A 14,906-nucleotide genomic window follows, 5' to 3' on the forward strand; every position below is an offset into this window, starting at 1 on the left:
TCTTCTTTAACCTGTTGGTTGTTTAGTAACATGCTGTTTAGTCTCCACATGTTTGTGAATTTTCCAGTTTTCTTCACGTAATTAATTTTCAGTTTCATACCATTGTGGTTGGAAAAGATGCTTGATATGATTTCAATCCTCTTAAACTTATTAAGACTGTTTTGTGGCTTAACATAGGAACTATCTTGGAAAATGTTCCATGTGCACTTGAGAAGAATGTGTATTCTGTTATTTTTGGATGGAATGTTCCATAAATATCTGTCAAGTCCATCTGATCTAACATGTCATTTAAGGCCAATATTTCCTAATTGATTTTCTGTCTGGATGACCTATCCATTGATGTAAGTGGGGTATTAAAGTCCCTTACTACTCTTGTATTGCTGTCTATTTCTCCCTTTAGGTATGTTAATATTTGCTTTATATATTTAGGTGTTCCTATGTTGGGTGCATAAATATTTAAAATGTTATATCTTCTTATTGGATTGACCCCTTTATCATTATGTAACATCCTTCTTGGTCTCATTACAGTTTTTGTTTTAAAGTCTATATAAGTCTGATATAAGTGTAGCTATTCCAGCTTTCTTTGGTTTCCATTTGCATGGAATAATTTTTTTCATCTCTTTAGACATTTAAAGTATATCTCTTACAGGTACCATATAGATGGGTCTTGTTTTTTTTTTTTTTCTTCATCAATTCAGCCCCTCTATGTATTTTGATTGGAGAATTTAGTCCATTTATATTTAAACTAATTATTGAAAAGATGTGCTTATTGCCATATGTTAACTGTTTTCTCTTTTTGTAGTTCCTCTCTGTTCCTTTCTTCTTCTCTTGCTCTCTTTCTTTGTTCCAGGTTCTGACATGTATTGTTTAATCATTTTCTTATTATTCTCATCACTAAGTTACAAATCTTGGAAAACTAGATTTGACATTTCTGTGTGTTTTGTATCCCCTGTAGTGCCAAATACATAAGAGGCAGTCAGTATATACTTGATAACATGGGAGCACTCACCATGCATTTTGTTACTCCTCTGGAAAACAGCATCTTCTTTGTCAACCGAGTCAGGGTCAGTGCAGAAATATCTGATATTTTCATTGAGGTACCAGCTTTGATTCTCATCCACCAGAGTAAACATTATAACAAACTCTCGGTCCACATCAGTCCTTGTCCCTGAATATTTATGTAACATACCTATCAGGCACAATCAAAAGAGAAGGAAAAAAGGTCAAAGTAGACTAAATCAAGATGGGATTTCCTTCCTGCTAATGGTATCAGGTAAGTTTGAAGTTTGTCAATGACCTATACTTGCAAGAGAAACCCAAAAAATAAAAGCAGTGAAGGGCTTTGATGGAAATGACAGAATCACAGAAAAGTCATAAAACAGAAATCTTCACAATCACTGACTTGGAAACCTGGCCATGGCTAAAGGAAATCTACTTTATTAACAGAGCACAGATGCAGTAAATCAATTATTAGGAAATAAAATAGCAAAGTGATTATGGGGGTGAAATAATGAGGCAAAAGCATCCCTGGTCATTTGACTACATTTTACACTTTTCTGTGTGTGGTCTCTGTGTGTTTTCTTAAAGCATATAAGTTTCAGAATGCTATGATGGTTTTTAGGCAGAGTCTGAATTATTGTCCCTGCTATGGATCCTCTATGTTAGAAGAATTTCTCTAATCTTTTGGGAAGTTTGGGAGAACTTGTGTTCTCTGTGCAGCTGTGTGAAGCAAGGGAAGTAGGCAAGACAAGACCCAAAGTTTATACATTTTTTCAACAGACATGGGAACAGGCTCCTGAAAGGGAGAGAGGGAGAGAAAGAGACTCCTTACCTTCCTTGCACACCAGCAGTGGGCCAATTAGCCCAGAGCAGATGTCCTTAGGGGCATCAACGTGCGAATGGTACACCCAGGTCAGGCAGTTGGCATCCGCTGGGGCAGGGGCATATTCTTCTCTCACTGGCCAGATGTAGGTATAGTTTTTGCCAGGAGGAACCATGTCATCATCCTTGTTCCTTCCAGATGTTCCATCTGGATACAGGGCTCCTTCCAAGATAAAATAAAACATAGTTAAAATGCAGAGGTCGATTCAACGGAGAAGATGGCGGAGTAGAAGGACGCCCGTAAGTCACCCTCTCCCACAAATACACCAAGACCCACATCTACAGACCCACTCAGCCAACCAGAGCACCTGCGGAACTCCGACAGATCATCGCCCTCTTCAAAAGATTAAGACGCCAAAAATCGGGTAGGAGAAAAGGAAAAAAGAAAGAACAAAAGGCAAAGCAGCGAGGGACGGGTCCCGCAGGGAGGGAGTGGCAAAGGAGGACTGGCGCTCGCTCGCTGGGTCTCCCCTCTACAACTGAGAGGCCAGCGGGACGGATGGGGAGCCTCCGAGGCTCGGATCTGTACAGAGCAGCCCTTGTCTGACAGAACTAAGTTAAACAGTCACAGAGCGTGTCCCCCCCCCCCCCCCCCCCCGACACCCAGCCTGAGACGCGGGCCGGCAGCGGCGGGCAGGGCCAGGCTGCACAAGCCGGGCGGAGGACGGGGGCGGCTGCACGGAGGCAGCTCCGGGGGACTGCAAGGGGCTGGGCGCCGGGGCTGTGGGTGTACAGGACAGAACAACCTGGGCCCTCCATAAAACAGCAAGGTTGATGTGCTCTCGGGGGAAGGGTGAATACCCCCATCTCTGAAAACCCGCGGAAACTTTTCAGGGGAAGAGAGGTGGGGCTCAGGCACAGCCGCCATATTCTCCGGCTCTTAGCACCCAGGAGGGGGCAGGGGCGAAACCTGCGTCCGCACCGAAGGGCTTAGCAGCCTCAAGGGCCACACTGAGACGGGCCTACAGCTCGGGGCAGATAGGATCCTTCCATCCTGGTCCCTCAGAGAACTTGCTCCACAAAGACAAACAAGGAGCTGGGTTTTGGCTCCGAGCAGGGACAAGGCTGTCCCTCCGTCTTCCCCGAGCCCACCCGTGGAGCGCGCAGCCGCACAGAGCAGCGGAGCTACGGGTGGCGCAGGCAGAGGGAGAGCGGCCCCCCGCCTGTCGGGCAGGAACACAGCCCCTGACCGAGGTGCTGGGAGGGGGCACGACCCGCCCTCCAGCCTGGCCAGTCTGCAACATCTGACTGCGGCATCCGGAGGGGCAGTGACCCGCCCGCCCACAGCAGAGGAGAGCTGCACCTGACCCCCTGTTAGGAGGAGGCGCAATCTGCTTGCCAACAGGTGCTGGGAGCAGCACAGAAGAGGGCGCCAACGGAGGGCCTCTGAAAACAAGCTGAGCTTCCAAAACAGGACGAAGACAGAAGGACATCACATTAAAAGCACACAGACTCCAGGAGAACACCGACAACCCCCCCTTTTTTTTTAAAACCTGTTTTTACCTGTTCTATTTTCTATTACTCTCTTAATTTTTACTTCTTAATTCATTTCTATTTCTCTTGGGTTTTGATGTCCTGTTATTAATTAGACACAGGTTTCAAATACATCTATTTATCTCCCCTCCACTTTTTTTTTAAGGTTTTAAAAGGATGTCTGAACCCGATTAATACTCTGCTTCAACTCGCTCTTCTATTATTCATTATACACTGTTTTCAAACCCTCTTTCTCCCTTCTTTTAAAATTCTTTCTCTTTCTCTATTTTTTTCCCTAAGTTCTATTCCTAAATAGGCAGTAGATAGATAAAAACCTTAAGATCCAAAATAGACAACTGATACTCCATAAACCACAGTGCCAGAGAAGTATGAGCAAGATAAAGAAGCAGGCAAACCTTTCCCAATTAAAAGAACAAGAGAAATCCCCTGAAAGAAAGATCAATGAAATAGACATCAATAGCCTACTAGATCAAGATTTCAAAAAAGGAGTGATCAAATTGCTGAAGGAATTAAAAGAGATAGTGTTTAGAGATATAAAATATGTCAAAAATGAAATTGAAGCTATAAAGAAGAGCCAAGTAGAATGGTTAAACTCATTGACAGAGATGAGGAATGATCTAATAGCTGTGCAAAGCCGACTAGATAATGCAGAGGAACGAATTAGTGATCTAGAAGACAGGGCAATAGAAAGCACCCATTCAGAAGAACTACAAGATAAGTAAATAAAAAATAATGAAAATAGCATAAGGAACCTATGGGATAATACAAAACGTCCCAATCTTCGCATAATAGGGGTCCCAGAAGGGGAAGAAGGATCAATGGGGATTGAAAAGGTTTTTGAAGAAATCATGACTGAAAACTTCCCAAACTTACAGAAGGAATCAGATACCCAAGTACAGGAAGCTCAGAGGGTCCCAAACAGGAAGAACCCAAATAGACCCACACCAAGACATATCATAATCAACATGGCCAGAGTCAAGGATAAAGAAATGATTCTAAAGGCAGCAAGAGAAAAGCAAAGAGTAAGTTACAAGGGAACCCCCATAAGGCTCTCAGCTGATTTCTCTACACAAACACTACAGGCCAGAAGGGAGTGGCAAGATATATTCAAAGCCCTGAATGAAAAAAAGATGCAGCCTAGGATACTTTATCCAGCAAGGCTATCCTTTAGGATAGAAGGAGAAATAAAGAGTTTCACAGACAAAAAAAAGCTGCAGGAGTTTAACAACACTAAGCCCATGTTAAAAGAAATATTGAAAGGGCTATTCTAAATAGAAAAGCAGCAGGATGCTACAGAAATGAGAAACTCACAACTGGAAAGGAAATAACTCATGAATTACAAATAAAGAAAACACGAAATTATAAAAGAAGACATACAAATCACTGAGAGTGGGAGAGGGAGGCAGGGAAATATAGAATATTTTTTTCTTTCTTTTTAAAATTTTTTTTAACAGTAGGATGGGTTTGAGATCATGTTACTATCAGTTTAATAAAAACAGTTATAGTAATGGGTTAATAGATTTACAAAAAAGGGTAACCACAAGTCAAAAATCTACAAGGGAGTCACAAAAATTAAATAAAATCCATGATAATACAAAGGAAAATTACCAAACCACAAAAGGAGGAAGAAAGGAACAAAGAGGATATACCAATTCAACTGCAAAGATAAGTTCAAAATGGCAATAAACACACATCTATCATTAATTACTGTAAATGTTAATGGACTAAATGCTCCAGTCAAAAGACATAGAGTGGCAGACTGGATAATAAAGCAAGAACCTTCAATATGCTGCATACAAGAGACCCATTTTAGGGAGAAGGACACATATAGATTGAGAGTGAAAGGATGGAAAAGGATATTCCATGCAAATGGAAAAGCCAAAAAAGCAGGTGTTGCAGTACTGATTTCAGACAAAATAGACTTTAAAACAAAGGCCATAAAGAAAGATAAAGAAGGACATTTTATAATAATTAAAGGAGTGATACAAGATGAAGATATTACACTCGTTAATATATATGCACCCAATATAGGAGCACCTAAATACATACAAGAAATACTAACAGAGATAAAGGGGGATATTGATGGGAATACAATTATAGTTGGAGATTTTAACACTGCATTAACATCACTAGACAGATCTTCCAGACAGAAAATAAACAAGGCAACAGAGAAATTAAATACTACAATAGAAAAACTAGATTTGGTGGATATTTTCAGAGCATTACACCCCCCAAAAATAGGATATACATTCTTTTCAAGTGCACATGGAACATTTTCCAGGATCGATCATGTACTTGGGCACAAAAGAAACCTCAACAATTTTAAGAAGATAGAAATTGGTAATATACACAAAATGTTATGATAACTCACAGAGAAAAAAATGTGACAATGAGTGTGTATATGTCCATGAATGACTGAAAAATTGTGCTGAACACTGGAATTTGACACAACATTGTAAAATGATTATAAATCAATAAAAAATGTTAAAAAAAAAAAGAAGATAGAAATTATCTCAAGCATCTTTACTGACCACAATGCCATGAAACTGGAAATCAACAACAGAGAAACAAAGGAGAAAAAAAGAAAAGCATGGAGATTAAACAATATGTTATTGAAAAAACAATGGATCAATGAGGAAATCAAAGCTGAAATTAAAAAATACCTTGAGACAAATGATAATGAAAGCACAACCACTCAAAACCTATGGGACACAGCAAAGGCAGTGCTAAGAGGGAAGTTTATAGCAATACAGGGCTTCCTCAAAAAAGAAGAACAATCTCAAATAAACAAGTTAACCCATCACCTGAATGAATTAGAAAAAGAAGAACAAAAAGCCCCAAAAAGCAGCAGAAGGAAGGAAATAATAAAGATCAGAGAGGAATTAAATACAATAGAGATTAACAAGACCATAGAAAAAATCAACGAAACCAAAAGCTGGTTTTTTGAAAAAGTAAATAAAATCGACAAACCTCTGGCCAAACTCACAAAGAAGAAAAAAGAGAGAGCACAAATTAGCAAAATAAGAAAGGAAAATGGAGAAATTACAACAAACAAAATAGGAATACAGAATATCATACGAGAATATTATGAAAAACTATATGGAACCAAACTGGATAACCTAGAGGAGATGTACAAGTTTCTGGAAACATACTGTCCACCAAAACTGAATCAAGAAGAAACTGAACACTTGAACAATCCGATCACTAGAAAGGAAATAGAAATAGCAATTAAAAACCTCCCTACAAATAAAAGTCCAGGACCGGATGGCTTCACCGGGGAATTCTACCAAACATACAAAGAAGAACTCATACCAGTCCTTCTCAAACTCTTCCAGACGATTGAAAAGGAGGGAATACTCCCAAACTCATTCTATGAAGCCACCATCACCCTGATACCAAAACCAGGCAAAGACACTACAAAAAAAGAGAATTATAGGCCAATATCACTGATGAACATAGACACCAAAATCCTCACCAAAATTTTAGCAAATAGAATCCAACAACACATTAAAAAAGATTATACATCATGACCAAGTGGGGTTCATCCCAGGGACACAAGGCTGGTTCAACATACACAAATCAATCAATGTAATACATCACATCAACAAGAGAAAGGACAAAAACCACACGATCATCTCAATCGATGCAGAAAAGGCATTTGATAAAATTCAACACCCATTTATGATAAAAACTCTCGCCGAAGTGGGTATAGAGGGAACATATCTCAACATAATAAAAGCTATATATGACAAACCTACAGCCAGCATAGTACTCAACAGTGAAAAACTCAAAAGCTTCCCACTAAAATCTGGGACAAGACAAGGATGCCCATTATCACCACTCCTATTCAACATAGTCCTGGAAGTCCTAGCCACAGCAGTCATGCAAGAGAAAGAAATAAAAGGGATCCCAATTGAAAAAGAAGAGGTAAAAGTGTCATTATATGCTGATGACATGTTACTATATATAGAAAACCCTAAAAGGTCCACACAAAAGCTACTAGAGCTGATTGAAGAATTCAGCAAGGTAGCAGGTTACAAAATTAACGTTCAAAAATCAGTTGCATTTCTTTACACTAACGATAAATCAACAGAAAAAGAAAGTAAAGAAACAATCCCCTTTAAAATAGCACCCAAAGTAATAAAATATCTGGGAATAAATCTAACCAAGGAGGTGAAAGAATTATACACAGAAAACTATAAACCATTGATGAAGGAAATTAAAGAAGACTTTAAAAAATGGAAAGATATTCCATGCTCTTGGATTGGAAGAATCAATATTGTTAAAATGGTCACACTGCCCAAGGCAATCTACAGATTTAATGCAATCTCTATCCAATTACCCAGGACATATTTCACAGAACTAGAACAAATCATAATAAAATTTATATAGAACCATCAAAGACCTAGAATTGCCAAAGCATTACTGAAGAGAAAGAAAGAGGCTGGAGGAATAACTCTCCCAGACTTCAGACAATACTATAGAGCTACAGTCATCAAGACAGCATGGTATTGGTACCAAAACAGACATATAGACCAATGGAACAGAATAGAGAGCCCAGAAATGAACCCACAAACTTTTGGTCAACTCATCTTTGACAAAGGAGGCAAGAATATACAATGGAATAGAGACAGTCTCTTCAGCAAATGGTGTTGGGAAAACTGGACAGCAGCATGTAAAACAATGAAGCTAGAACACACCCTTACACCATATACAAAAATCAACTCAAAATGGATTAAAGACTTAAACATAAGACAAGATACAATAAACCTCCTAGAGGAAAACATAGGCAAAACATTATCTGACATACATTTCAAAAATTTTCTCCTAGAAGAAATAAAAGCAAGAATAAACAAATGGGACCTAATGAAACTTACAAGCTTCTGCAGAGCAAAGGAAACCAGAAATAAAACAAGAAGAAAACCTACGGAATGGGAGAAAATTTTTGCAAATGAAACCGACAAAGGCTTGATCTCCAAAATATATAAGCAGCTCATACGACTCAATAAGAAAAAAATAAACAACCCAATCCAAAAATGGGCAGAAGACCTAAACAAGCAATTCTCCAAGGAAGACATACAAATGATCAAAAAGCACATGAAAAAATGCTCAATATCACTAATTATCAGAGAAATGCAAATCAAAACTACAATGAGGTATCACCTCACACCAGTCAGAATGGCCATCATTCAAAAATCCACAAATGACAAATGCTGGAGAGGCTGTGGAGAAAGGGGAACCCTCCTACACTGCTGGTGGGAATGCAGTTTGGTGCAGCCACTATGGAAAACAGTGTGGAGATTCCTCAAAAGACTAGGAATAGACTTACCATATGACCCAGGAATCCCACTCCTGGGCTTGTACCCAGAAGGAAATATACTTCAGGATAACACCTGCACTCCAATGTTCATAGCAGCACTATTTACAATAGCCAAAACATGGAAACAGCCTAAATGTCCATCAATAGGTGACTGGATAAAGAAGGTGTGGTATATTTATACAATGGAATACTACTCAGCCATAAAAACCGACAACATAATGCCATTTGCAGCAACATGGATGCTCCTGGAGAGTGTCATTCTAAGTGAAGTAAGCCAGAAAGAGAAAGAAAAATACCATATGAGATCGCTCATATGTGGAATCTAAAAAACAAAAACAAACAAACAAAAACAAAGCATAAATACAGGACAGAAATAGACTCATGGACAGAGAATACAGACTTGTGGTTACCAGGGGGGTAGAGGGTGGGAAGGGATAGACTGGGATTTCAAAATTGTAGAATAGATAAACAAGATTACACTGTATAGCACAGGGAAATAGACACAAAATGTTATGATAAATCACAGAGAAAAAAATGTGATAATGAGTGTGTATATGTCCATGAATGACTGAAAAATTGTGCTGAACACTGGAATTTGACACAACACTGTAAAATGACTATAAATCAATAAAAAATGTTAAAAAAAAAAGGAAAAGGAAAAGAGAAGCAGCAGAAGAAATCATGAACACTTCTTTGGCACTTATTACAGATTCAGCACCTAAATTTGAGACCATAAAAGATGAGAAGGAAGAGTAAGACATTCTTCCTGCCTCTAGGGATCTCACAGTTCTATTGGCCAGACCAGGAATGAATTATGAACATGCGCCACCTGGAGAATAAACCACGACAATGTGTTCAGTGTAATTTTGGGTCTGTATAGGCTGGAAGTTCTGCCACAGAGGGGGTAGAGGCAAGTGGGCAGAGCATTTCCTTTCTCTGTTTTATAAACTAAAATTGCACAAGACTTTTCAATTAAGGAAAGTATACTGATAAAAATAGTTTGAACACCACCTGAGCAGAGGGATGGAGACCAATCTGTGCAAGTTACAATTATCAAAAGCTTTGTAGTGGGGGTGGCATTTGAGGGGCCTTGAAGGACTAGGAGGAAATGGATGGTACTGAGAAGAAGGCTGGAAGGTGAGGGGCAGAGAGGGAGAGGGATATGACACACTCCATTCTTTCATTCATTCACTAATTCACTCAACAACCCTTATACTGGATATTGACCACACGCCAGCAAATGAGCTATGCATTTGAAATACAAATTCAAAGAAGAGAGCAAAAGCCAGTGTATCCAAGGCAAGCCAAAGAAAAGATGTAACTAAAAAAATCTAACGTTACCTTCTGAACAAATTCTATCATGAAACATAATTTGATTTTTGGAGAAGGATGCCAGGAGAAAACAACAACAGCTACACCCTTTTATGTGCCAGGTAAAGGGGATATTTTCTGTACATCATCTCACTCTTCAAAGCAACCCCATATGGTAGGTAGTAATACCCACTTTTAGATTAAGGCACATTAACAGTGCTAGCATGTGACTGGGCCAGATTTGAATCTAGTTGTGTCTGACTTCTTACTACACCGTGATACTGCCCCATAAATTTATTATGAATATAGAGTATGGACTATTTTTACATCTTTATCCACTTTATTTTTACATACTTTATGTATATGTTTATGTAACATTTTTTACATACTAACCTTAAGTTACTTTTATTCTGAAAAAAATGAATCTTTTTATAAATTAAACCCACATGCTATATAATACTCAAAAGATAAAGTCAGAAAGCAAAACCTATATAAAGGAAGCAGGAGATTAATTTAACTAGCTAGATCCCTTCAGTCTTAAAAGTAGCTCTGAATTTCCTGGTTGTATCTAGGTTATATTGTTATATCCAGGTATAATATATATTAGGTTATTATAATTAGGTTATACTGTTTCTTTGTCTGATAAAATGAAACTTTACTAGTTCCTCAAGAGAGCGGAACTTTTTCTGGTACCAAATTCTAAGAGAATATTTTCAAGAAAATCACTATATATTAATTATTGACTACTATGATGAATTGCATTTTTGATGTTTTCAAGAATGGTTTCCAAAAGACACAAAAATACTCTTTCTAAAAGTAATTTCTTACACTATCTCTCAATATAAGGTGAAACTGTAACACTCAAAAGTATTTGACAAAACCATTTTCACTCAAAGGTAAACTAATAATTTACTGCTTTCTAATATGATAATTGACCTAACCTGATAGAGAAATAGGAAAAATCCAGATTGCTACCCACCGTCCATTAAATCCAAGTGACATTTAAAAAAATTCCTGTGTTCCCTAACCTCTCAGAGGCATTCGATGTTACTGTCGTTTTCCTCCCTCTTAAAAAATCCTCCTCCCTTGGCTCCTCTGACATCACACTGTCCTCTCTGGCAACTTTTTTTCAGTCTGATTTTCCAGTTCAGTCTCCTCCATCTGCCATTCAATGTGGTATAATGCCAGCTCCCTTCCTTCCATGCCCAGAGCTCCCTTCCAGGTGGACAGCACCCATGCCCGGAGCTACATGCCAGTGACTCCCGCTTCTATCTCCAGCCTGGTCCTGGCCTCTGAACTTCACTGATATCCTGCTGTCTATGGGACATCTCCACTTGTAAATCTCAAAGAGACCTCAACTGCACTCTTTCCCAAAGGACATTAGCTGTCCTCTCCTAAGTCTGCTCCAGCTAAGTAACTAATGTAATGAAACATATTAATAGAATAAAAGACAGAACTACACGATCATCTCAATAGATGCAGAAAGCAATGAATAAATTCCAATACTTATCAAATTAAAAACTCTCAACAAAGTTGGAATGGATGGGAACTTCTTCAACCTGATAAAGGGTATCTAAGAAAAATCCACAGCTAACATCATGATTAATGGGAGAGAGACTGCATGCTTTCTTCCTAAGACTGGAAACAAGGCAAGAAATGTGTTCTCTACTATACATAAACAAGTTTATTCTGTATAGCATAGGGGACTCTATTCAATATCTTGTAGTAACCTATAATGAAAAAGAATATGAATGTATATGTATGACTGAAACATTATGCTATACACCAGAAATTGACACAACACTGTAAACCAACTATATTTCAATTAAAAAATAATAAATTAAGAAAAAGAATATCTGCTCTCACCACCATTAAATATTATCCTGCAGGTTCTAGCCAGTGCAGTAAGACAAAGGAAGAAATTAAAGGTACATTGATTGATAGGGAGGAAGTAAAACTGTCTTTATTCACAGTGACATGATTCTGTATTTAGAAAATCCCAAGGAACCCTTTAAACATCTACTAATAAACAAGTTTAACATGACAGCAGTATTCAAGCTAAAATCGATACATTTTTTATCTGTTTATATTCATAAACTTTACGGAGAACTCGGGAAATGGCACTATTGTACAAAAATCAACTGTATTTCTACACACCAGCGACAATCAGAAATGAAATTAAGAAGACTATTCCATTTCTAATAGTATCAGAAAGACTAAAATACTTTAGAGTAAATTTAACAAAGAAATGCAAATCTTGTCCACTAAAAACTAAAACATTGTTTAGAGAAATTAAAGATCTAAATTCCAGGTTCATGGATCGGAAGACTCAATACTGTCAAGATGGCAACTCATCTTTAGTTTTAACTATATTTTTACTGAAGTACAGTCAGTTTATGGTGGTGTGTCAGTTTCTGGGGTACAGCACAATACTTCAGTCACATAGAAACATACGTACCTTTGTTCTCATACTCTTTTCTACCATAAGTTACTACAAGATATTGAATCTGGTTCCCTGTGCTATCCAGTATAAACTTGTTGTTCTTCTATTTTATATACATTTTTAAAATGTAGATGGCAACTTCCCCCGATCAAACGCAATGCAATCCTCAAAATCCCAGCTGACTTTTTCTCTTTTTTTTTGGTAAAAATTAACAAGCTAATCTGATATATGAAAATGCAAAGGACCTAGAATAGCTAAAAAGACTTGAAAAGAGCAAAGTTGAAGGATTTATGGTACCCACTGTCAAAACTTACTATAAATCCGTAGTAATCAAGACAGATTGGCATTGGTACAAGGTTAAGCATATAGACCAGCGGAACAGAACTGAGAGCCCTGAAATGAACCCTTATACTTATAGTCGTTGATTTTCAACTCTAGCCTAGGATTCACTTATCTTTCACTTCCAGGGCCCGGAGTCAGTCTCTGGCACCTGGTAGACACTCAGTGGAAGGGTCAGGAAGGTAATGAATTTGACGTGCTCACTTTCAACGACTCTGAACCAACCCAATCTGGGACTGACAGCTTTACTACACTTCAGGTGGAGGAAAAGGGCCAAGAGCAAAGAGCACTCCCAATCTCGTCTTCATCATCTGAGGTGGCTCCTCTGGCTGCTTAGACAGACCTGGCCGTGGCAACCGCCAAAGCAAGTCTGGCTGCCTTGGGACATTCCTTAACACCCAGAAGCTCCTCCTTGCCGAGGAGGTGAGCCACATCAGAGTTCACGGTCCTGTGCCAGGACGTTCCCCAGAGCCAGTGCTGTCGCAGGTTTAGCACCATTTGACCTATTCCACCTGGTCACAGGCAAGGGCGCAATGAGGGATGCAAAAAAAATACTTCTGAAGACTGAGAAATATTTCCATGTCAAATGTCTCAGGATGTTGCTTAAGATTTAAAAAAAAAAAAAACTTTCGGGAGAATTTGGGAAGTGGCCCTATTGAAGCTCTCGAAGTACAAACAAGAAGACAGAGAGCTGCTTCAGCAAGGAAGCACCAAAGACTGGCGCCTTAAGCAGGGAAGGTGAGGTCAGCCTGCACTGAGACACCCTCCCCTCAGCTGAGGCTGTTACTGGTGACAGGAGCCTGGAGCCGTCGTCCACACTGTCTTCAATCCAGTGTGGGACCCCGTCACGACTGATGGACAAGGAAGAAAGTCGTGTGCTTCGGGGGTCGAGGTGGAGCACGTGCCAAGGGACCCCAGCACCCAGTTCTGTAGCGACATAAACAAGCGTGAGGAAGAAGAGGGGAAGGAAATAAGAGAAAGGAAAAAGGAAGAAGAGAGAGGGGGACACAGATGGAGACAGAGTGAGAAGGAGGTGGGGAGCAGATGAAAGAACGTGTATAATCATTGTGCTCTTAGAATCCCTTTCACTGCAACTGACAGTTGCCTTCCTTCGGAGAGAGAGACAAGACACCAAGAATAGAGGACGGATATTTACCTTCCGAATCCTTGTTGTAGAAAACGCCATGTGGATGCAGAGAGTAGGGTCGCGAAGCAAAGTTCTTTAAATGAACGACGATCACATCACCCACTTCAGCCCTCAAGATGGGGCCCAGGAATCCAAGCCAGGGAGGTTTGGGGATCTCCGTGGAATAGGTCTCATCTGTGTAGTGTCTGTAAATGGCCTTTTTGTAAAGACCGCCTATCCTGTTGGGCCCTCTTTCGAGAAATAAGGTTGCAAGTCTAAAAATAAGAAGGAAAATATTTTCGCATTGAAATTAAAAGAGAAATCCTCACAGGTTACCTTCACAGTTCATCAAGTGCTTGCAAGGATGATTTCTCATTTGGTGTTCACCACAACCCAGTAACCTCTGTAAGTTGGTAGGATTATCCACAATTTATTATGAGGAAACAGAGGCTAAGACAGTTGAGTGACAAGCCAAAAAGCACCAATAGTACTCACAACAGAACCAAAACAAAACTAAAATACTTCAAAGTCACGTTGCCCGTCTGCCCCTCTTCATTCAATACAATCCCTTTCACTTTTTCATTGAACAAATGCTACTATGCGCTTAACTTTATTTTCAGTAAAAGAGTTTACGATCTAATAATGAAAAACTTATGTAACTGCACAGGGCAGTATATGACTGAGTAAATGCCCACAGAGAGGTTGAGGCAATGGATACAGGCTCCATTTTTCTAGGAATGTTACCAGTTCAGAGAAGGAAATGATTTCTGTGGGTCAAAGAAGTCAGAAAACAGCTCATGAAAAAGTGTAGAAATTAAGGAGAAGTAGGGTTGGATAACAAAATGGAAGAGTGAGGACACTAAGCAGGTACAGAGTGTGGGCAATGAGGAGGAAGAGATACAGGTGATGGGGGAAGCAGGGAACAGGCTGGGGCACAGGTCGGGAAGCCGAGGAGTGAGAAACATGGATGAAAGTAATATCTGGGGGAAGAC

The 14,906-nt window shown here is 39.3% G+C and overlaps 1 protein-coding gene across 8 annotated transcripts in view; it reads right to left on the reverse strand.

Annotated features, from left to right (window-relative positions):
* Positions 1–14,906, reverse strand: part of HEPHL1 (hephaestin like 1) — a 76,972-nt gene that overhangs the window by 45,985 nt on the left and 16,081 nt on the right. For 7 of the 8 annotated variants that reach the window (XR_012076423.1, XR_012076421.1, XR_012076422.1 and 4 more), the window contains exons 2-4: positions 13,945–14,189; positions 1,832–2,044; positions 1,010–1,189 (exon numbers count right to left, since the gene is read on the reverse strand). Coding sequence is in view for 5 of the 8 variants with exons in the window: in XM_072968961.1 (XP_072825062.1) it covers positions 1,010–1,189; positions 1,832–2,044; positions 13,945–14,189 (638 nt within the window). In the remaining 3 variants the exon portion in view is untranslated. The remainder of the gene's footprint in view (positions 1–1,009; positions 1,190–1,831; positions 2,045–13,944; positions 14,190–14,906) is intronic. The other variant, XM_072968962.1, reaches the window with a different exon arrangement.

This window comes from Vicugna pacos, chromosome 10, assembly GCF_048564905.1.
Source record: "Vicugna pacos chromosome 10, VicPac4, whole genome shotgun sequence".
Lineage (NCBI taxonomy): Eukaryota > Metazoa > Chordata > Mammalia > Artiodactyla > Camelidae > Vicugna > Vicugna pacos.